This window comes from Lampris incognitus, unplaced genomic scaffold (assembly GCF_029633865.1).
Source record: "Lampris incognitus isolate fLamInc1 unplaced genomic scaffold, fLamInc1.hap2 scaffold_211, whole genome shotgun sequence".
NCBI classification, from domain to species: Eukaryota; Metazoa; Chordata; class Actinopteri; order Lampriformes; family Lampridae; genus Lampris; species Lampris incognitus.
In genome coordinates, this window is record NW_026611169.1 from 53,829 (window position 1) to 78,971 (window position 25,143).

General features: G+C 41.8%; 1 protein-coding gene across 2 annotated transcripts; it reads right to left on the minus strand.

The window, feature by feature from the left end:
* Window positions 1–731: 731 nt before the first annotated feature.
* esd (esterase D/formylglutathione hydrolase) lies at window positions 732–23,042 on the minus strand. Of its 2 annotated transcripts, XM_056301900.1 has the most exons (10): window positions 21,384–21,492; window positions 21,055–21,274; window positions 19,903–19,977; window positions 18,244–18,332; window positions 18,031–18,129; window positions 9,786–9,910; window positions 8,171–8,290; window positions 7,161–7,259; window positions 2,119–2,286; window positions 732–1,441 (listed from the first exon to the last, which is right to left on the minus strand). In XM_056301900.1, the coding sequence occupies exons 3-10, from the start codon at window positions 19,968–19,970 to the stop codon at window positions 1,361–1,363; spliced, it is 849 nt and encodes a 282-aa protein (XP_056157875.1). In that variant the 5' UTR covers window positions 19,971–19,977; window positions 21,055–21,274; window positions 21,384–21,492; the 3' UTR covers window positions 732–1,360. The 2 variants fall into 2 exon arrangements, with proteins under 2 accessions (XP_056157875.1, XP_056157874.1); XM_056301899.1 differs by lacking the exons at window positions 21,055–21,274; window positions 21,384–21,492 and adding an exon at window positions 22,946–23,042.
* Between the last annotated feature and the right edge of the window lie 2,101 nt (window positions 23,043–25,143).

The window sequence follows — 25,143 nt, forward strand, 5'->3', positions numbered from 1 at the left end:
TGTGAGTCGGCCCTGTGATGGCCTGGCAGCCAGCCCAGGGTGTCTCCCTGCCTGCCGCCCAATGACTGCTGGAATAGGCTCCAGTATCCCCACGACCCTGAGAGCAGGATAAGCGGTTAAGATAATGGATATTGTATAGGAGCAGTGGGCAGCTGCAGCGCCTGGGGACCAACTCCAGTTCTTCTTTCCATTGTAACATTACTTGCCCGCATGAGTTGGGTGTTTTTACATATTATAGGTAGCCAATGGTCATGATAACGTAAGCTAATGTGGAGTCTTGTAGAGCTAACTTGAATGCGATAGCGAACATCAACAAGTTAACTTGTTTTGTCTCCCTGTTAAAGGTTTTTTTTATTTTCTTTAGGGAGTTATTCCTTATCCGATGCAGGGTTCTAAGGACAGGATATTGTGTTGCTGTTAAACCTCTTGAGGCAAATTTGTGATATTGGGCTATACAAATAAAATTGACTTGACTTGGCTTGTCTTGGTCAGGGACACAGACAGGAGTATTAACCCTAACATGCAAGTTTTTTTGACGGTGGGAGGAAACTGGTGCGCCTGGAGGAAACCCACGCAGACATGGGGAGAACATGCAAACTCCACACAGAAAGGACCTGGGACGGCCTGGGGTTTGAACGCAGGACCTTCTTGCTGTGAGACAACAGCGCTAACCACTGGGCCACCATGTTGCCACAATATATCAGCATTGAATATTCAAGTACAATCACAAGTGAATAACCAAGAATTTTATTAAGAGAAAAGGTGCAGCAGCCAGAGGGGAAATATGCATGAAGACTCCACTAAACCAGGGCCTGAAGTGTTTGGCAGTGGCTGATCTATAATGCTTTGCTTCATATTAACTATAATTTATCCAAGAACAGTGTATTCCTAACAAAACAAAAATCCAAAAACCTGATCGCAACAAACACGTCTGCTCAGGGGTCACAGGAACATCTTGTTACATCTAATGTGAAAGTACAGTGGCTCTACCCTTTGACTTCCTCAGTATTCACTGGTACAATGCAGTGTTGGTAGTGTTTTTATGCTATGTTCTTCGTTAAGGAAATGTTAATATCTTTGTGGATGTTAGGGTTTTGCTGTCTGGTCTGGAAACATAAGTGTTTTCAAGTCTTAAGGCACTGGGAAAAGCTTTAGAGAGAGAAGAAATGTGTTTTACATTGGGTCTACTTGTTGTTAACGCTACCAAAGTTTTTTTTTTTTAAATCTCACTAGTGTCTTCAGAAAAAAGAAAATTATGCCACAAAGCTTGAAAATGAAGATAAACTGTCGAAATTCTCTGTCATGATGTGAAACATGAATCCTATCCCTATTGGCAATCAGGTTGAGTGCTTGGGGTGGTTTAGGCGTTCAGGTACTTGGCGTGGTGCTTAATGTGGTCGTTGATGAAGGAGTATATGAAGAAGTAGCTGTGGTCGTAGCCCTGTTTGAGACCAGATGGGATTATGTTAAAAAAAAAAAACCAGGTTCCATTGATTCATAGCAACAATGTTCATCTCAATTTACTGATGAAGCTGATTTTTTCAGACACACGATTGCCCTATAATTTGTAAACATTACACATTTCTACACACAATAATTCCATAGAAAGTGAATGTGTTTAGCGTCACATCCAGTCAGTTTTATTTATTAAAAATAACTAAGAGCAGTAACACATACAAACACACAGGCAAATAACCCCCCCATGCCAAAAAACACATCAGCTTTTCACACTAAAGAAATAGTTATTTCCCCATCTTAGCCACACGGTGGCAGTAGACACCAAGTCATCATTAACATTAGCAGCAAATACTCAAATGGCAGGAAATCAGGAGCCATAGGAAAAAAAGGTAACAAGATGAAAAATAGGTTTGTGTACATTTGTATGAGGGAATTTGTGCGTCATGTCACAGACTGGGTTAATCAAAGGTATTTTGATGTTGATTTTAATGTAGCAAATAGGAAAAGCTCACTGGAGCAGCAGATGATTTTACCCCGTCTTAGGGCATTTGTTGTGATGGAAAACATTTATTTTTTTGTTTATGCATTACGTTATTAGTGTGCTAACCAAATGTGTTTATTAGTGTGTTAACCAAATGTGTTGGGAGTGCGGGTACTGACCGGCTGCAGTCTGAAGACCACGGGGATCTTCTTCTCAGAGCAGGCAGCGATCAGGTTGTCAGGGAGGAGCTGGCTGGCTGACAGGAACTGGTCGTCACGGCCCTGATCAATTAGGATGTCAAGCTGAGGGCCGGAGTAGGATGCCACCAATGTAGTTGCATCATAGGCCTGCGGGGGTGAGGGAGAGATGATAGTTATCAGTTATCACATTTGTCACAATGAACAGTTTTCTCAGTGGCACATGGCGTTAGAGCTGTATTATCCCAACACTACCAGCACATGTGAACTGTGAAAATACAAACGCACAATATGGCTCCAGCCCTATGTATGTCAGCTAGGTTAGATGAATAAGTTGGTGCATCAACACTAGACGTGCTGATCACTGATCAACAACAGAGGAAGAGTTGGCACTGTCCAGTCATGAGATGCTGTTTGCTGGTATCAAAATTAGAACATTTCCAAGAGTAAATGACTGCCTCACATGAGTAGACTTTTTTCAATACTTTGGTTAAATTAAGCTCTTTATAGTTTCACTTAATGTTTACTGAAAATGGTTATTGTTATGATGCATTTCTAGTGATGCATATTGGTTTGGCTATGCTTCACTGAGCCCACTCCAGTGAAAAAGTGACACCCCCTCAACCCCACCGCCAGAAGTGTATTTGTAATTCAAACCCTGCATATGTCATGATTCAGGTCTCCACAGCTAGGATTTATACCTGTGGAAAATTAATATGTTGCCAATATTTAAACATTGAAATCCACAAATACCTGCTGTACAGGCACAATAAACTTGTTGAGATGTTTATTACATTGAAAGGCTAGAAAAATTATGTTCCCGAATCAAGACAAATAATCATGACGGCAATATCTAACAAGATAATTGGGATTATAATTTTGCCATTACTGCAGTCATAATAAGGGATGGACATTGGTGATCAAGTAGCAGTTTAAGGTTAGTGAAAATAACCTTGAGCCCCTGCATTAATTATCCTGATGCTCTCTGCCATTTACAAGCGTGTGTGGTGTGTGTCAGGGATAAAGCGAAAACAAACAAAAAAAAAATTGACTGACGTTTTTTTCCAAGCTGCAGCCAAATCATACTCCCTGTCTGCAATTTGTTAAACATGTTACACTTTTATAAGTCCATTATAATTGTGTTATCCTCTTTCAATGTTGTATTGTGTAAATTACATAAACAAAACATCCATTGCACATTGTCCGTCTTGGGAGAGAGATCCCTCCTCTGTTGCTCTCCCTGAGGTTTCTTCCTATTTTTTCTCCCTGTTAAAGGGTCTTTTTAGGGAGTTGTTCCTTATCTGATGAGAGGGTCTAAGGACAGGATGTTGTGTTGCTGTTAAGCCCACTGAGGCAGATTTGTAATATTGGGCTATACAAATAAAATTGATTTGATTTACATTACTTAACAACTGCTAAACCTATAACACAATATGTAAAATTATGAGATTTCAGCACCACTCCACACATAACCATTGCTGCTATTCTGTAATGCAGCCATCAAGTTTAAATACTGTGGACAAATCATGTTTTAAGGGAAGAAGGCACTTTTGAACAGCTTTTCTATTGCAAGTTTTCTTTTTTTGTCATTTCAATACCATATTGCAAAGCTCGTCTCAGTTTTAACTCCTTCCATCTACCTAACTTTTCAGTACATACATTTTTATTTATATTATTACAACACCAAACTGAAACAAAATCATGTTAAAAATGTGAGCCTCTTATCACTGAACAGAAAAAAAAGAAATCCTTGCAATATGTACTCCAGATGTCAGCTGTAGTGTAATGAAACCAAAGTGACCACGGATGTTTCTGTACACCCCCGTAATTCAGGAAGACCTTTGTTAGCGTCCTAGTCCTTGGCACACAGCTGTCAACACCCATGTCTAATACTGCAGCTAATAAAGCGCTTTCACTATGCATCAAACAGCTCAAAACGTCAGGCTTTTACAGATGTTCTATCTTTAATCAACTGTATATAGCTAGAACGCAATAAACCAAACAGGAAAGAGGAAGGATTAAGTGCTGATAATGGCCATGGAGTGAAAAAAGTACTTAAATCTTAAGGACAACATCTAGGAAAAGATATTTCAGCAAGGCTAAGACATTCTACTAGAGTCTGCAAGTCCCCTGCTGGAAGTAGTTAAAAATGAGTTGAGACTGCAGCCTTTTAAGCAATTTTGAAACACATTACAACATCTTGGTGATGACCGGCGGTAATTCAAAACCTTTGAAAAATGTTTGTGGGGGTCCGTGTAGCGTAGTGGTCTATTCTGTTCCCTAACAACACAGGGATCGCCGGTTCGAATCCCCGTGTTACCTCTGGCTGGGTCGGGTATCCCTACAGACACAATTGGCTGTGTCTGCGGATGGGAAGCCAGATGTGGGCATGTGTTCTAGTCGCTGCACTAGCGCCTCCTCTGGTCAGTTGGAGTGCCTGAATAGCATGATCCTCCCACGCGCTACATCCCCCTGGTGAAACTCTTCACTGTCAGGTGAAAAGAAGTGGCTGATGACTTCACATGTATCGGAGGAGGCATGTGGTAGTCTGCAGCCCGCCCTGGATCGGCAGAGGGGGTAGAACAGCGACCAGGACGGCTCACAAGAGTCAGGTAATTGGCCAGATACAATTGGGGAGAAAGGGGGGGATAAAAAAAAAGTTTGTCCTCAGTACTGCCACTCCCTCTCTCCATTCACTTTCTAGCTCACTCAACCAACACTACTGCTCTCTGTCGCTGCCTAATCCAAGTCAACCGTGCACAGTTAATAAAATAATTTTGATAATTCAAAAAATGTTTATTATAATTAAGGAACCACATCCTCTAGGTTGCAGTAAAAAAAGGAAATGATGCATAATCTTGTTGCTGCCTGATGTGAGTCAAGTTTGCATTTGGTGTTATTTACTTTCAATTTGTAGGCTAAACATGAACTTGCCAAGCGCAAGGCTACATTAGCTGGCCAGCTACCACCTGTAGCAAACCGTCATCCATCTGTCCATCGTTTATGTTAACTCATTTTCATTGACTGAACATTCAACAACAATAATACGAATTGTTGCGTTGTTAGTCCATCATGTTGGATTCTGATGTTTGATCTGTCCCTCGCAACTATTAGCTAAAGTTGAATGATGCTCTGTGTTTAGATAGTCCATGCCGGTGTGTGTCACATGCATGTTGTAAACAATCCCATTGGCAACAGTGTGACAATCTGCGAAAAGCAACGTCTGGCTGTCTTTTTTTACACCATCGAAGTCCCAAACGATAGAGGATGAACCCACCCCACCACCCCACACACACACACACACCACCCCCCCATCTTTTTTTCTTGGACCTACACTGAGCTCATAAATGGTCTCTATGGACTTCAAATGATGGATACCCGTTGTCCCGTGCAGTGGTGGAATGTAACGAAGTACAAATACTTCGTTACTGTACTTAAGTACATTTTTTACGTATCTGTACTTTACTTAAGTAGAATCAATAATGCATACTTTCGACTTTTACTTAGTTACATTTTGCAGCAGTTATTTACACTTTCTACTCTACTACATTTCTACATGTAGTTCATGTAGGCATGAACTACATCAAAACTCAGTTGGAGCGGGAGCCAATACAGTCTAACCAGTCAGAGCAGATGGAGGAGGAGGACGATGACGACGACTACTTTGACATGATGAAAGACAACGTTCAGGAGACATCAAAGCAGCTGGATGCTTACCTGGCCAGCACAGCTACCTCAATGAATGTTCTAAAATCAGTGCCTGCAATCTACAGATTGTCGCTTAAGGTAAATATGCCTTTACCTGCCTCTGCTGCCTACAAGAGACTTTTCAACACAGCAGGGCAGATTTTTACCCCCAAAAGAGGCAAGCTTGGTTCTAAGAACTTCGAAAAACAACTCCTCTTGAAACTCAACAAAAAATACTGGTAATGTGAAGTTTAAACTGGAAAATGTGAAAGGACTTTAATCTTGAATAAGTACAAGTTCGGCACAGGATGCGTTAAAGTGACAGTTTGGTTTTGAGAGAGCCTCAGAGGCAGTTCTAAGCCTTATGCCTCACCTGGGAGAGTTCTGATTAAAGAGACCCAATGCAGTTTTATTTAGCTTAATTTACCTTAATTAAACAGCTTCGAAGTCATTGTGATGGTTCTATAACATTTCCTGGGTTGATTAGGTGGCAGTCTCGCCTCCCTCTACTGTCTATAAATCAAAACACACCAATGCAACTTTTGGTGGCGGCGAGCTGCGGCACCTCGGGTCAGAAATTCTATTAGTTTTAAACCTTGTTTCTTACCTTATTAGTCCACATCATTTTGCCAAACTTATGCTAACCATTTCCACAGCTTGTAAACATATCCAAATGTGCATTTTACAGTCAGCTAGTGGTTGTTATATAGCATAATGCACAACTTCTCCTGAAGAGGGAGCACTCCCGCATAATGCTGCTTTAAGTGATTTGAATTCAGTGTTTGGGACTGCTTATGTGTCTGACACACAAGTTTTTTTGTAAACTGAAGTATAAAATCTTTAATAATGTTTAAATGAAATGAAATAAATCTTTAAAAGATGTATAACCAGTGTTACTTGTTTGATTTTGCTTAATGCTATTTAATTCTCCAGATCACATTTTACAATATCCAGAATTGTAAGTCATAATGTAACACAGATGGTAAGCACAATTACATTAACCTAAAACTAGCTTAATTAAAATGCAACAGTCCATACTGTTTTTATTATAATGTAGACATTAAGAGAATAAATCAATACACAAGTACTTTTACTTTTAATACTTAAAAGTACATTTAAAAGCAAGTAATATTTACTTTTACTTAAGTAGGGTTGTCATTGTGGTACTTCTACTATTACTAGAGTATATATTCCTTTGGTTATCTGTACTTTTACTTAAGTACTGAGATTCAGTACTTCCTCCACCACTGGTCCCGTGTGTGTGTGGGGGGGGGCAAAATGGCAGGGAATTACAATGTCTATTATTAAGAGGGCTGTTATAATGCAACTATACCTACCTCCCACATGGACTTGTCTGAGCCCAGGTAGCCTGAGAATGCTTTCTGGCCCCAGGGACACTGCATGGGGTTGCAGATGGGAGCGAAAGCAGAAACGGTCTGCCTCAAACAAACAGAAAAAAATAAGATGGGGGGGGGGGGGGACAAAGACAGGTGAGAGGAAGTTAAAATCAGGTCCATGACTGTATTACTAACTACTAGTATACAATGTATCAGTGTTGCTTATGGTCATTTATAGTATTTGATTTAGTCTAAGGTTAGACTGAAAGTTTCATTTGGTAAGATTATAATCTTACCAAATGAAACTTTATAATAATAATTATTATTAAACATTTAAGAATGTTGTTAATGCCAGAAAGGAGGAGGCGATATAAGACCAATCCTGCAAAAAGAAACAAATGTGAAAATGTCTTTATGCATGCTCAATAATCCAGGTAAGAAAATCAAAGAAAGTTGAATCAGTTCATCTGGACACAACATTTACTGGCACAATAAACATGTCCAGATGAACTGATTCAACTTTCTTTGAAATGTGAAAATGAAAACCAAATCCACCTGTGGGCATAGTTTTCCACAAAACAAAACAACAAAAAAAATCTAAAACTGCGGCACAATACTTCTAAAACTGACCTTGGATCTTGGACTTAAAATGCTTTTGATAAAACTTGGAAATTTTAAGGCCTTATGTTTAGATAACATAATTTAAAATATTTCTAAACTTTTTGAGTTTGATCTTGTTAGAGCTCTCCAGTAAACTGATCATCAAGCAGCTCCACCGTGCAAACTGGAGGTTAAGCCCCTTGCTCAAGGACATTATGGAAGTGAATGCTCAGCAAGGGCTGCCCAGATTTACCAGGCCAGTTAAGAGATTTAAACTGCCAACTTTCCATTCATACCGCTGTTCTAATACCTGACCATCCTGCAATCTTTTCATTCTGTATTGTATGAATTCATTTTTTTAAAATTATTATTATATTTTTTTTTTTTACCATCGTCCTGGTATGGAGTACCTTGTATTTCCCAGGGTTTTTCAGGGTGCAGATAAGCGCCCCGTGTCCTCCCATAGAGTGACCGGAGATGGACATCCTGTCTGGGTCAGCAGGGAAGTTAGCGTTGATCAGCTTGGGAAGCTAAAAGAAAAAGGGTAGTGAAGATGAAGGAAGAGATAGATAAGGTGAGATAGAGATAGAGATAGGGGGAGAGAGAGAGAGAAGAGAGAGAGAGAGAGAGAGAGAGAGAGAGAGAGAGAGAGAGAGAGAGAGAGAGAGAGAGTCAACGACAGAGGAAAAAGAATGAGACAGAGACATATTAGAGGCACAGGCAAAAAAATGAGAACGCATTCCTGTTGAGACAGAGTTGTCTACAACAGCAGTTAGTATACAGTAAATTGCATTGCCCAGCAGTTAGCAGCAGGATGCACAAAACTTATTCCCCATGGGGTTGCTGAACATCTACTTTGTTCTAATTCAGCCTTAGTCAGCATGGTACAAGCACAGACACACTCTCATTTACTTTAAATAGTAGATTAAATTGGTGGCGTTTATCACTGTCAATAAATGGTGAAACAGCACCCAAGCTTGGCTATTTTAAGTTTTCTATTGCTCCGCTTTTTGCCAGACTGTTATGAATGGTTACTATGCTATCTTTAAATGCAAGCATAAAATTTGCTTCCCAACGTGGGTGTTGTATGACTACCCATCTCTACCCTATTTTTTGTCCTATAACAGACATGCCTCACCAAAACTACTTTTCTCAATTCTAAAATGAACAGGAACTTTGAGAAAGGGGAAGAAGGAGTTTTTGAAATAACAACTAAATGGGAACTGTTACAGAAGTTCTTGATAAATAGAAAATAATTCTTCCAATAAGTTTTTATATCTATGTGTTCTAGTGAGAAACAGTCTCATGAATGAGCAATAAAATTAGTACTAAACATTTTTTAAAATGTTAAAACAATTCAGTAAAACAAAATCAGGAAAGCATTTTTTTTTCGCCCCAATTGCATCCAGCCAATTACCCTACTCTTCCAAGCAGTCTCGGTTGTTGCTCCACCCCCTCTTCCAATCTGGGGAGGGCTGCAGACTACCACATGCCTCCTCCGATACACAGGGAGTTGCCAGCTGCTTCTTTTCACCTGACAGTGAGGAATTTTGCCAGGGGGACGTAGCGCATGGGAGGATCGCACTACCCCCCCCACCACCACCACCACCACCACGATCAGGCACCCCGACTGACCAGAGGAGGCGCTAGACCAGGACACATACTCACATCCGGCTTCCCACCCACAAACACAGCTAATTGTGTCTGTAGGGTGCCTGACCAAGCTGGAGGTAACACGGGGATTCGATCCGGCGATCTCCGTGTTGGTAGGCAACGGAATAGACCGGCACGCTACCCGGACGCCCTCGGTCAAAAGCTTTTGATGCATCCAGAAAACACATAAATACTGTAGTGTTATGTCTTCTATATTCACTAACAACTACTTCAGTTCATATGTGCACAAATCTGTGCCGTGTTTGTTTTTAAAACCTACCCAGGGTGGTAGGCAATGGAACAGACCGCTATGCTACCTGGACGCCCCTTACAATTTTTTTGTTTTGAACAGTTAATCTAAAACCAGCCTACCTCCTCAGTGATATAGGCATACATGCGGTAATTAGTTTTCCAGGGTTCCTGGGTGGCATTGACATAGAAACCAGCTCCAGTGCCAAAGTCCCAGCTCTCATCTTCTCCCTCAATGTTGCAGCCACCTGAAGGAGATGAGAGATGGAAGGGTGTTAGTTTATCTCATTGCAAGGGCCAAAATTGGAGCCAAAATAGTGGATTAGTAGAATATTCCTCTTATAGTAAATCCTGTATTTTGATGTGTTCAGCAGTGTTGTAGTCGAGTCACTAAACCTCGAGTCCGAGTCGAGTCTCGAGTCCCCAGTGTTCGAGTCCAAGTCCAAGTCTGAGTCACCAAAGAAAAGTCGAGTCGAGTCCGAGTCGAGTCCCCATTACTTGAGTCCGAGTCGAGTCCCTATTACCCTAGTCAGAGTCCGAGTCATCAAGGTTGAGTCCGAGTCGAGTTCCAAGATGGCTCCAGTGATCCCCTCGGGCACAGTCAAAGATCTGACATACAAATAAAAAAGGTCTACATTAAACAAAAATGACACAGCTGTCACCATTTCAAAGGGAGTTTATTTACTTTGTGACACGATAGCCAAACAAATGCACACCCACACACTCGCACACATGCATGCGCAAGCATGCGCGCACACACACATTTTTAGAACAGTCTGAATTTCTTTGACATTCTGAACATCGGATGTGCTTCAAAACACATTGATAGCTGTGAATAGCATGATATTAGCAAATGGTGGAAACAGTATACAGAAGTAAGTTCCACAGCATACAATGCAGTCATAAAAACTAGTCAAAAGACATTGTCTCTCAGGAATAGTTAGGAACAAAAGGCTGGTGGCACTAGTTTTAAGCATACACGTTGCATTTCAAAAACATAAGATCTGACAGCATGGAACTACTCAACCTTGCACGGTGAGGCCTCATCAAAATGCCTCCATGACTAAATACCCTTTCAATGGGCGCACTGGAGGCAGGGATAGAGAATACCTGTGTGGCAATCTGATAGAGGGTAGGGAATTTGGATTTGTTTTGCTGCCAAAACCAGAGGCACGGGACTGAGTCTGAGTCCTGCTCAGCGATCAAGTCGAGGTATGCAGTCAACTGAGCCTGGCCAGACGGCTTCTTCTTGGTGGAGGAGGGAGTCCTCCTATAGTGGGAGAACATTCTCAACTGCTTCTCAGGAGGAGACTCTGAAAGTTCACCTTCCCCTGGTCCTGTTGCTTCCGCTGCATCTGCTGTTGATACCGCTTGCTTGTCACCCTCTGCCTTTATATACTCTGAAATGAGAGGGGGCATGGGGGACTCATTACAAATATGTTATTGACTACGCCTACATGACAAATGACACGCCTATGTGCTTTATTTTAACACCTTCAATGATATAAACATCACAACAATCAAATAGTTAATCACTTAACTAACGTTAATCAAAACATTTCTCACCTTTGATCTCAGTCTTCAGCACATCTTTGATGTCACTGTCCAGCTGCACATCATGTTCTAGCCACTGGAAGCCAAATGCTGGGTCCAACACAGATGCTATGAAGTAGGCATTGGTGAAAGAAAATTTGGTGGGGCCTCTTCCTTCAGCTGGCTCACATCCTGGTATCTTGACTGCACTGAAAACCTCTGCAAACCTTGTTTTCAAGGAGCTCTCCAGAGCTCTCACCAGAGGCCCACAGTATCTGGCTTTTCCTCTTATTTCCTGCAGGTGACAGCGCAGAGTGAGGACACAGGGCACAATCACACTGACGGTGACAGTAGTCTCACCCTGAGTTAGGTTGGTTGCCTCTAAGAACGGATCAAGAACTTTGATCAGTTCTTTAAGCTGAGCATACTCTCGCGGGGATAAGATAAGGCTTTTGTGCCCCTCTGATTCCAACACACTGGACAGCTTTTGCATGTCTAAATGCACATAAGCCTTCACCTGCTTCAGAGTGGAATTCCATTATGTGGCATTCGCTGTTGGAATTGTTGCATCACCAAAACACGCTTCAAAGCAGTCTTTAAACGAGGTGCCACTGTGGAAGAGGTTGGCTACACGGGATAGCTTTGCTAGGGTGCCTTCAGCCCACTGGTGTCTTTCAGACCATCTTTTATGACCAACTGCAGTGAATGTGTGAAGCATGATAGTCTCTGCATCTTACAGTTCTCAGCCAAAGTGTCATTGACTGTCTGTTGATCTTCTGGTCTTGCCATATTTCATCATCCTCCTCAAATGTGCTGGGATCATGAGCTTCAGCATCACAAGGATCCTCTAGGGGAAAGCTGGTCTGGAAAGCTTTTCTCATGTTGGATGCATTGTCAGTTATGACAAAGTTGATCTTGTCCTTAATCAGGTATTCTTCAGCACAGCATTCAACATCATTGCAATCTTCTCTCCTGAGTGTTTCCCATGCACTCTTTTGCAGGAAAGAAGATATGACTGAAGGCTGAGTTCCTGTTTTTTTTATCCATTGCCACTGTGTGTGCTGTCACTCCAAGGAATGACCGCATCTTTCGATCACTCCAAATGTCTGTGGTAACAGCAACACTCGATGCTTCTGCCAGCTGGCTCTTTATCTGTTCTTTCTTGACTTCCACCATTCCTTGAATGGTCACAGAGGAAATTGTGGATCTTGCTATGGGCCGGTACTGAGGGTCCAGGACATGCAGCAAGTGCTTGAAGTCCTCGTTGTCAACGATGGAGAGTGGCAAGCAGCACTTAATGATTAGATCTTTTACAAGGGCATAACTTATAGCCTTCTGACGTGGATGTTTGAGGTAGTACATCCTTTGCTGTCCATCATTTAAAAATGATGTGATAGTCTTCTGACCTGAAGCAGCTGGCATCACATCTGAAGCAGTGGAGGCACGGTATTCTTGGAACCTAGGGGAAGATAGGATACACACTTTAGCTTGCTGATGCCAAACTGTTTCAAGTAATCTTTCTCACAGCAAAAAATGTGTAACGTTATAGCTATAACAATATGCAATAACAATACAAATGTTACACATTATACACATAGTTGTTTGAACCATAACCAGTTAAGTTACATATTTAGTTATCTATATAACTAACATTACCATATTACTAGATTAACTAATGTAAGCTAGCTGGATAAATGAAAAGTATGAGAAAAGATACATAATTTATGAGACTAACAGGACAGGGATTAATTAGCAAAACCCAGTCATTTAATTATTGATTTAAGTATGTTCCATGCTACCTAGCTGAGCTTTAACTCTCTATCCTCCGTGAGTCTGTATGTTTATTCTGTATGGGTCAGGCAGGGTGTGATTTTGTTAGAAGACAGAGCCAGTTCATAGTACTGTTCAAAAGCTACGTCGTGCGTGTCTATTTTTAGAATTTGGCACACCCAATGCTGCATATATGCAAAGAAAAATATCCACATATTTACAGTAGCCTATGCGGTGTCACGAATCACGATATGGTTCGGTAGTTTTCGGTACATCGGGGGGGAAATGCCACATCCGTCAAATCTCGTACCGTCTCCAGCTCTCAAGAAAACCAGTGGCGGCATCCACATTAGCTTTCTTCAATTAGTCCATTTAGCGAGTAATAGCCTACAATTATTTTTATTTGCATTGTAAAGTTGTGCACATTTTATCAACATTATTTGTGGATGCATATAGGCTAGACTTCTTCCTTCTCCGCACTTGGAGAATATTCATGGCGGAGACCTGCCATGTGCGGATTTGTTATTGCTAGTTAAGATTAATGCTAACACGGTAGTTCAGAGTGGTGTGTTTTTTCCGTTAAGTGTATGCTACTTGGTAATTAGCTAAATGCTAAATAAGAAAAATCAGTTTTAATCTCCCTATAACACGAAGACGCTGCGTGTTACTTACCAATTCATTAGTGAGATCGATGGCACGCTCGTACCGAAAGTGAACCGTACTGTGACTTTTCTGTGCAATGCTGCATTAGCATTCTAACAGTAACGTTACTTAACTTACCTATACAATTTCACTTGGTTCTAGTGATATGATATACCCACACGACCTAACCGAACATCTTGGACCAGTGGTTGAGTTACTTCAGAGGCTATTGTTACCGTAGCTAGATAGCTAGCAAGCTAATGTTAACTGATCACCAACCATATCATCAACTGACTGCATATCACTTACTTTTCTGGGTGCATCCTTGAAAGACGTCTGTTGAAGTTTGAGGTTGTCCCGGTCTTCTCCTCAATAGTTCGTTTACATATCGAACATCTAGCAGTGATCTTGCTGGAATTTGTTGTAAAATCTGTGTAAGCAAAGCGCACAATTCGGGGCGTCTCTTTAGGCATCTTCGCGCTACTGAACATGACGGTATGCACGCCACGTGAATCCGCATGTAGGTGGAACACACGTGCCTGCCCTTACACGAAATTGAATAATGTTACAGTATTAATATAGCTATCAATATATTTTAATAGGGCCTATTATTTAAAAAAAATCTAACAAAAACAGTCTTTATCAATTAAAAAGTCAGAGTCCGGGTCTCCAACTTCCGAGTCCGAATGCAGTAAATTCGCGAGTCCAAGTCCAAGTCCGAGTCATCAGTTCTCAAGTCCAAGTCGAGTCACGAGTCATGAAAATCAGGACTCGAGTCGGACTCGAGTCCGAGTCCTGGACTCGAGTACTACAACACTTGTGTTCAGGTATTCATTCGCGGTAATTCTAATGCACTTTGACCTGTGTAGCTCAATATAAATAGACTATGACACCAGCAACACCAGAGTTAGGCTGGGTGTCTTCTCGGCACCTTGTTTTTTTTTTAGATCCAATGTTCTTTTTCACTTATAATAAAGTGCTTGCAGCCGTCTTTCAGAAAGTGTTTTTTGCAGAGACATCTGCCTTTTAAGTGTGGCCACACTTTGTTCATCCATCCATCCATCCATTAGCCAAGCTGCTTAATCTGCTCTCAGGGTTATGGGATGTTGGAGCCTATCCCAGCAGTCATTGGAAGGCAGCAGGGAGACACCCTGGACAGGCCGCCAGGCCATCACAGGGCCGACACATTCACACCTAGCAGGGGTCGGGAACCTTTTTGACTGGGAGAGCCATAAAAGCCAAATATTTCTAAATATATTTCATTGAGAGCCATATAGTATTTTTAACGTATAATAAATTAAATATGTCTTACTTTTAATGCAACTTCTGGTGCTGCATGGTTTTGCTGATGGCCTTGTAGTCTGGTTCATACGTGGTGAGGTTGAGCTTCATGCAGGCGTTGAGGCTTCCATCAGTTAAACGTGAGCGTAGGTTGGTCTTAATGTTCCTCATATGCGAGAAAGACTGTTCACATGCATATGTAGAGCCAAACATGGTCAATACGGCAATACTCACACGCTGCATTGTGTGGTATGTCACAGGAAGCTCGTTCCAAGTTTTAAGAATCAGCTGGTCTTCAGGTTGAAGATTTTTAATTTCTGTCCACTTGTGTTCCCTCGCCAGCTCTGCTCGCTGTCGCGCAAGACTTTCCAACTCTCCATTAAGTGACTTGAACTTACTCATCCACATGTCTGATGCCTTCAGGTCAGCAACTTCCAGCTCAAAGTCTCCGATAGAGACCCCGGGGATGCATGTCAGGTCGATTTTGTCCACTGCACACTCATGTGGATGAGTGATGAAGTTGAAAAGACCAGTGCGCGCACGAAATTCTCCAAAACGTGCTTTGAATGACTGCAGGAGATTGAACGTAAAGCCAGCTAGCTGCTGGAGATCCAGATGTTGAGTGGAGTCACTTGCTAAGCATGCATCTCTAAATTGTTGCAGTCTTTCAAAGTGCAGAAGACGACCTGTTTCAATGTCCCTGAGAAAGACTTCCAGCTTGCTTTCAAATGCAAACACTGCTTGTTGAAGGGATGAGATTGTATTTCCAATACCTTGCATTTTCACATTGAGCTGGTTCAGATGGCCAGTTATGTCCACGAGATAGTGAAACTGCAGGAGCCAGTCAGTGTTGTCTAGCTCAGGATGCTTGACGCCTTTCATTTCAAGAAAAGTCCGGATTTCACTCAGGCAAGCTGCAAAACGGCTGAGCACCTTCCCCCTTGACAACCAACGCACGTTGCTGTGTAAAAGCAGACCGGGATAATGATTCCCAACTTCTTCTAACAGAGCTTTAAACTGGCGATCATTTAAAGCTCGGGCAACAATAAAGTTGACCACTCGAATGACCAGAGACATCACCTCGCCAAGCTCCTGGCCACACGTCTGAGCGCAAAGCGCCTCCTGGTGCAGGATGCAATGAAAACGTAGGATGGCTCTCTTTTCATGTTCACGGAGAAGCGCTACAAATCCTTTGTTCTTCCCCAACATACAGGGTGCACCATCAGTACAGACAAAAATAAGTTTATCCATCGGTAGTTTTTTTTCTTTAGCAAACTCCATGAAAGACATGAATAAATCCTCTCCTCTTGTTGTCCCTTTCATTGGCAAAACAGCCAAGCTTTCCTCACGCAGTGTGTCACCTGCAGCATACCTGGCAATGATACTGCACTGAGATAGATGGCTAACGTCTGTTGACTCATCTAACGCGAAAGAAAAGTATGTCCCGGCGTTTATGTCCTTAATTTGTGTTTCCTCGACTTGATTTGCCATCATGATGCTACGATCGTGCACAGTTCTTGCTGACAGGGGCATGTCTTTTATTCGTTTGATTATCTTGTCTTTATTTGGGAAGTCATCAAACAGTTCATTGGCCACATCAAGCATGAATGTTTTGGCATACTCGCCATCTGTGAATGACTTTCCATTCCTTACTATTGCCAAAGCCCCCGCAAAGCTAGCGGAATTCCCGTCACCTTGCTTGGTCCACACACGTAGTTGCTGCTGACTCGTCTGCACTCTCCGCTGTAGCTCCTCGCATGCCCTTTTCCTGCTGTCCCCCGCTGGATATTTCGATGCAAATGAAGCATGGTGCGTATCGAAGTGCCGCTTTATATTTGACCGTTTCATCGATGCAATTTTATCATTGCATATTAGACATACCGCAGATCCTGCTCTCTCCACAAATGCAAATTCCTCTGTCCACGCAGCCTGGAATGCACGGTAATCATCGTCTTTTTTTCTTTTCGCCATCTTTTCCGTTACAAGGGTTGAAGCGGATAAACTAGTTGGCTATCTGATAAAATTGATTTCTTCACCTTTACAATGACCCGGACATGCTCGCGAGCCATTGGTTCCCGACCCGACCCACGGGTGACCCGTGAAATTTATCTTCAAAACTAATTTCTGTTTACTTTAAAATGACACAGTATTATTAAGAAATATCACAAGTATTTTAAAATCAGTTCCAAACTGATTTTTTTGAAAAAAAAATAATTTTCAACTCAAAATTGTCTGGGAGCCATATGCCGTCACCGGAACAGCCATATATGGCTCGCGAGCCATAGTTTCCCGACCGCTGACACCTAGGGACAATTTAATATGGCCGATTCACCTGACCTACATGTCTTTGGACTGTGGGAGGAAACCAGAGCACCCGGAGAAAACCCATGCAGACAAGGGGGAGAACATGCAAACTCCACACAGAGGACGACCTGGGATGACCCCCAAAGTTGGACAACCCTGGGGTTCGAACCCAGGACCTTCTTGCTGTGAGGCGACCATGCTAACCACTGCCCAACCACACTTTGTTCAAAGTGGCTTAATTTCTCAGGGAGGCTGGTCAAATAGCAATGTCAATTACAGCCTAAATGGGGCAGGGCTTTAAACAGTTAACATTGTCAACCATAACAGACTTAAACAATACACTTAAACAATACATTAGTATGAGATGTGGTTGCTATTATAAGCAATGGTGTCATACCATAGATACAAAATTCATATACAGCATTTTTTCTCTCAATGCGCCAAAGTGCTCTTTCAGGGAGCTGTCAGGATGCTCTCTGCCAGCACTTCCTAGCATCCTAACCACATTTTTCTGCCAGCAAAAGGCACTCAAGAGGACAGACGACTTGGGGCCATCAGCCATAATCACCAAAACTATAGCTGTGTTAAAACATTTCAAACACAACAGCAACAAAATTACCACCAAATGTCATATGTATTTTGAGAGTGTATAAATGTTTTCCTACATTTATACACTCTCAAGAAGACATGCAGGTGGCTGAGAAGACATGCAGGTGGCTGGTGTGACAGAGGAAGATGCAGAAGACAGGAAGAAATGGAAACGGATGATCCACTGTGGCGACCCCTAACGGGAGCAGCCAAAAGTAGCAGTAGTAGTAGTAGATAAATGTTTTCCTACGTGGACTGGTGTCCGGGGCAACAATGATGATGCCGTGTTCAGCTGCAGCCAGCTGACTGCCAGCTTTGGTGATGAAGTTCTGCTCAGTGCACGTCAACCCTGGGGGAAAAAACGCATCATGAAAAGTGAGCACATGATAGACAGTACAAGATAAAGGTTCAAAATGCATTAAGAGTTGACCTGGAAAGGGCTGACACTGGGTCAGTAACTCACCAGAGAGCCAGTACATGACAGGACATTTGTCAGTCTCAGCCTTGGGGGGGAGGTAAATAGCAAACTTAATCTTGCATTTCAGTTCAGTGCTGCATAAGAAACACACACACACACACACACACACACACACACACACACACACACACACACACACACACACACACACACACACACACACTTAATGACTCCTCGGGTCTTATATTGCTTTAATGCCCAAGTTTAAGTTCAGTGCTTTGTTGTCCCAAGAAGGAAGATAGACATATCTCAAAGCATAAAACACAATGCATACTCATTATGAAAAATTACTACATTAGATTGATTAGATTAAGATAAGATCATCTTTAATGATTCCTTGAGAGGAAATTATTTTTTTGCAGCAACATGGGGAAGAATAAGTAGAAATAAACAAAAAAGCATTAAGTATGATTAAAAAAAAGGATAAATAAAATTCTGTGTAAAATGAAACATGTGCAAGGTATGCCTTGCATATATATGAAAATTACAGTGCATATGCACAAGTGCAAGTGGTAACAACACCAAACCAACAAGTTTACAAAATGGATCATCTATAAAAATATACATGTGTAATAAAAGAAAGAAGTACTATTGTACAATGTAAATGTAGAAAGAAATAAAATTTAAAAAATACTTGTGATGCACTACAGTGGGATATAATAAATATACTAAATATATAATGAACTCAAATATAGTATCATATCCATGTTATTGAAATATATGAAACCTTGATGCTGTTAATGTTGGATAAAGTTCAAAATACAAAATACAGGTCAGGTATGAAAGGGAAACTTTGCAAGACACATAGATCAAGTAAACGATCGTGTGTATCTAGCACCGTGTGTATCTAAGACCGTGTATCTAGCACCCAGGGTTAACTGAGAGCTATCTGCTTGACTTTCGCCTGTGCTTGCCTGAGCCTACAACATGAAGAAAGCAGCTGAATAATCCTGTGGGTTTTCTGTTAGACCGATGGCGTAGGCATCTGTAAGACAGTTCGGCTGGGTGGTGTTGATCTTGATCTTATGTTTATGTCATTGATTTGATTTCTTTCACACACACATTCCTTCTCTGTTTTATAAAAAACAGTTTCTTTCCGCAGGCTGTCATTCAAATGAATGCTTAACACTGCCAAATAAATCCAACCATTTTGTATATAACTGTATTGTACATGTCCATCTACCTCAGGCATGTACGCAAGTAACCTGCGAACATTTATTTCAACATCTGATATATTCTCTACACCATTGAACTTTATTGCCTCTTATTTTGCCTTTAGAAGTCAATCCTTGTGGATATAGCTGAAGATTGTTGTGTTGGAGTGTTATTATTATATGTTGAGTACACAGAGAAAGCCCCAAAACATAAGTCAAATTCCATGTATGTGCAAATCTACATGGCCAATAAATTTGATTCTGATTCTGGACTTGATATAGGGTCTATTAAACCACCTTGTAAGTTCAAAGGTTTTACAAGGACAACTACTGTTCTGTGTGTGTCTCTGTGTGTGAGAGAGAAGAAGGTGATGAGAGGAACGGTGCCTGATCATTATGGAGTTTGTGTGTGTGTGTGTGTGTGTGTGTGTGTGTGTGTGTGTGTGTGTGTGTGTGTGTGTGTGTGTGTCTGTGTGTACACAGATCTCACCTTTCATGTTCAAAAACCTTCTGGTTGCCACCAGCGCACTTATTGGACGACACTTGTGTGAGGGCCATCTCTTACCTGTAACAAAAACAAGGCCAAGTTAATTTACTAATACTGAATTCTTCTCACACTTTGCAATAGTACCTTATGATATTACTCCCTCTCTGAATAAAAGGGGGGGGGGGGCGTTACAACACTACAGAATTAAACATTGTGCCTTTTTACATGGCTCATATTATACTGGACAACAGATCTTTTCAAACGTTTTGCTTCCTGAAAAAAATTATACGGTGCAGGTTGAGGAGAGCCTGTAGAGGTGGAGGTATGCAATGGAGAGAAGAGGAATGAAAGTCAGTAGGAGCAAGATGGAATAAGAAGATGGAATGGTGAGGATGCAAGGAGTAGAGGTGACGAAGTTGTATGAGTTTAAATATTTGAGGTCAACTGTCCAAAGTAACAGAGTGCAGAAGAGAGGTGAGGAAGAAAGTCCAGGCAGGGTGGAGTGGGTGGAGAAGTGTCAGGAGTGATTTGTGACAGAAGGGTACCAGCAAGAGTTAAAGGGAAGATTTACAAGATGGTTGTGAGACCAGCTATGTTATATGGTTTGGAGACGGTGGCACTGACAAAAAGACAGGAGGCGGAGCTGGAGGTGGCAGAGTTGAAGATGCTAAGATTTTCACTGGGAGTGACAAAGAAGGACAGGATTAGGAACGAGTATATTAGTGGGACAGCTCAGGATGAACAGTTTGGAGACAAAGCGAGAGAGGCAAGATTGAGATGGTTTGGACATGTGCAGAGGAGAGATGCTGGGTATATTGGGAGAAGGATGCTGAATATGGAGCTGCCAGGGAAGAGGAAAAGAAGAAGGTCAAAGAGGAGGTTTATGGATGTGGTGAGGGCAGATATGCAAGTGGCTGGTGTGACAGAGGAAGATGCAGAGGACAGGAAGAGATGGAAACAGATGATCCACTGTGTCGACCTCTAACGGGAGCAGCCGAAAGTAGTAGTAGTCACACACTATGAATACTATGTAACCCGCTCCTCCTTTTCTGCTCTAGTATTCTGCACCAGAACTGAGACCACGCAACAATGCCTCGAGCACACTCAAGCAATTGAGCTACTTCACCATACAAGCAACATTATCCATCCACTCACCTCATCTTGAGTATGGAATTCCTCTCACTATCCCCATCTGACCATGATCTATTCAGAGAAAACCAGGACAAGCACGTCCAAAGTTTCCACCAGCCCACACCAACAAACCCAGCAACAGAAGCTGAAAACTTCCCCGCCACCTCCATGCCTGAGACCCTGTTTTCTGTAGACCAAAAGCCATCCAGGAAGCGAGTAAGTCCAGCAAGTACACGCGGACAACCTGTCGAGAGCAATGGGACATTTCTCAGTGGCCTGAGGGTCCTTTTAGCCTGCCGTGAACAGTCAACTTGACCAGTGATAATATTGCAAGCAGGAATGAGTTGACGGACCTCTCAGAACCCACACACCAGGTGGCATGACTCTCACTGCAGTGTCCCTGGCACAAGGGTGCATCTTCATCTGCTTCATCTTGGCTCCATGTCTCTGGTGGCTTCGGTACTGGCAAACTGTCATCATGTAGCACTGGTATCATGACTACAGGCAGATTGGGATATTCAATAGATTTCTTATTTTTGGTAGAGAAGCCATAGATACATTGGTCAGATAGAAGTAACAGTCTGTTACATGATCCTTCTGACCCCCGAGTACCCCTAAACCAAGCTCCCAGGTTGACTGCACATGTTGCACAACAAATGTGTGAAGCCCAGGGTTTCTCTTGGTCACCAATTTTACATCCGAAGTAGAGCTCCTAGGTTTTCTTAATAAGTGCAGTTATGATGTGTCTTTGAGCCATAAGCGTATACTCGCCACAGATGTAACAATGTATCGCAGCTGTTGCAACACTGACGAGACATTTCTGCTGTATTACAGCTTCCTGAAGACAATAAATTATATTGTTAAGTATACTCATTATGCTACAGGATGCATAATCGGGGCAGGCTAGGCTAACTGCTAGCCCAGAAATGGCAGTTCCAACAGTCATCCTGGCTGGCGTTTGTTCCCTTGGAGTCGGACAGTGTTTTTTTGTTGTTGTTTTTTTAGTTTGGATATGTGTTATTTTGAATATGTGTGTTCTTGTAGTTCTTGGATGTGTTTTTGTCTGTATGTTGCACTGGCGGAATGTTGTCTGTATGTTGCACTGTGGGCTGGCGGAAACAACATGTTGTTTCATTTCATGTGCGCAAGTACATGAGGTGAAATGACAAAGTGTTCCTGATTCCTATAGCCTGAAGAACATGTCCATCAACATGCATCCAAATAGCATCTTTATATGTGAGCAGCTTTTATAGGCTGTCTACCAGCATCTAACCTGACTATGCATGCCCAAGACAGCATTTGCATAGCACCTACACTGAGTGCATGCCCAGGCATGCTTGGACTGACCAAAACAGCTTGCTTTGTGGGCAATATACGAGTAGACTTAAAATATGACGGGAAAATCACAAAATAGGCTATATCTACAAAACGGTATGTAATAGGAACATTTTAAAGTGCTTTGTGATCAGCAGCCCAAAATCCATAAAATACACCCAGAAGTGTCCAGGAAGCAATATTCGTTGTCCAGTGTCACAGCGCCAAGCATGTGGGCCTTTCAGCACTGTGTGCAAAAACAGAAAGACAAATCTGTCAAAGTTTAACGGGAAGGCACTGCGAGGTGGATGAGTCAGTTCCTGTCCAGTTTCGAGAAGTCCAAGTCAATGTAGCTTGATCAAGGAAAGCTTAGTCAAACTCTAAGATTAATATCTGTCACGGACTTTCGAAACGAGATAAATGGAAAAATAGTTTGGGGTCCAGTAAGACCATGAGACACGACGATTTTTAACCTAGCCAACGGCTCCGATTACAGTTGCAGTTAACGACGTTTTTAAGATTCCCCACACGGTGTTTATCGCCTCCTGGAATCTGTAAGACAAGTAAAGCAAATGTACAGTCGTATCTGTGCATATCTTACCTCGTTTTAACTACAGGACTTGGTGCAAAAACGTTGTTCCTTCCTAGCTCACTTCCCCTTGCTGAAGTCTAGAGTCCGTCGACGTGTGACGTCATCCACATGCGCACCCCACTCAACTTTACGCGTTGGCTCCTGGTTTACTCCTAAATTGTATTTAGCAATGACTTTCGGAAAACAGAAACATTACACGTTATACAAAACGGTGGTTATAATTTTGGAGCAAAATCGACTGTAGCCACAAGTTTTTTGAGCAGGAAAAAATAAGAAAGGCACCATAGTTGGCAACGTTTTAAACGTCTACTACTACTACTTTCGGCTGCTCCCGTTAGGGGTCGCCACATCGGATCATCCGTTTCCATTTCTTCCTGTCTTCTGCATCTTCCTCTGTCACACCAGTCACCTGCATGTCTTCCCTCGCCACATCCATAAACCTCCTCTTTGGTTTCCCTCTTTTCCTCTTCCCTGGCAGCTCCATATTCAGTATCCTTCTCCCTATATACCCAGCATCTCTCCTCCACACATGTCCAAGCCATCTTGCAACGTTTTAAACATGTTTTATGAAAAAGTCAAGTCAATTTTATTTGTATAGCCCAACATCCTATCCTTAAACCCCTGCATCGGATTAGGAACAACTTAAAAAAAACAACCTTTAACAGGGAGGGGAAAAAATAGAAAGAAACCTCAGGAAGAGCAACAGAGGAGGGATCTTTCTTGCAAGACGGACAGACGTGCAATGGATGTTGTGTGTACACAGTTTACAGAATACAACACTGAAAGAGGATAACAGAATGATAATGGAATTATATATAATATATGAAGAATATGTGGAGCAAAAGTGCCATCATCTGTCGTAGTCTTATCTTTGATATTTTAATGATGTTTATGATTTTTTTATTTTTTATTTTGCTATCAACTGAGCAGGTATGACTGAATGTTGTAAATATTTTCATGCGAAGAGGAAGAAAAAAATAACGCATGGGGTTGAAGCTGTGGTTTGTGCGGATAACACAGCAGGTGGTGCTGTTGTTTACAATAAATGTTGAAATCGTCTTGAAGGCTGTTGCCAGCGGAGAACCACGAGAGCTTTGCGATGTGCAATAGCGTGGCTGTGCATCGTTGTGCTTGGTTTAAGCTTGTCTGCCTGCTTGCCTCTCAATCTTTATCCCTCAGCACCTCTTCTGTCAGTCCGTCACTGTCTGTCTGCGTGCTTACCTCTCTGGCGTTTCATGTCCCTGATTGTCTGTTAATTGCTTATTTGTCTGTCACTAGGATGTGGCCTTGGTTCCTTTATTATTCTTGGTAACCAGCCTTGTCCTGTCCTGTCTCTCTGTCTGTCTGTCTGTCTGTCTGTCTGTCTCTTTGGCTATCTATCTGTCTTCAAGCCTGTCATTCTACCTCCCTACTTGCCCATTCCTTCCTATATCCTCAGTTTTCCTCATAGTTATATCTAAACTCATTTGATCTTGTCACCATGTTTACAAACTATTTCTTATAAATGAATACACAGCATGTAAATACTTATGTCCTGTCAGTCTTTCAAGTAGCTTCCCAAATTAGAACGTTTCAAATCACCCTTCCCCAAAACAAATTGAATTTGCTCAGCAACTCCAAGCACACTCACTGCTCTCAACATAATTATGGAGTGTCTGCAGCCAGCCACTTGCTTTGTAAAAGAAAGAATCCCTTCCAAACCAGAATTTGTTGTGGAAAACTGTTTTCCTGCCCATGCCCAACATTTCTACAAGTAGTGCAAATATTAGTTTTCTTTTCAACAACTTTCACTACTCTTTTTTTTATATAGCTTTGCCCCCAATTTCAGTAAATATGAAGGTAATGAACTGTTTATTCCAAATGGATTACGATTACATCTGCATCATCTACAACCATATTTAGCTTTCTTCTGGACTGCAGTCTATCATCCAAATACTGTTCACAAGTGAAATCATTTCATCTATTCGTGATCATTCTTTCAAGAATGATGTTTGTTTTTAGTTGGGTTGCTGTAGCGCTGACCTTCAGACTCCTTACAATTGGTTGGTGGTAATGGAAATGTTCTGGGAGCCAATCCTTACTCTAGTGTCTGAAATTTAAAATGACTATGAGTCATTTTTATGTAACTCCATGTATTTAAAACATTAGTGTGTGGTCAAATAAAGGTTATTCTATGATATTCAGATTTGTTCCTCTCTAACACTGCC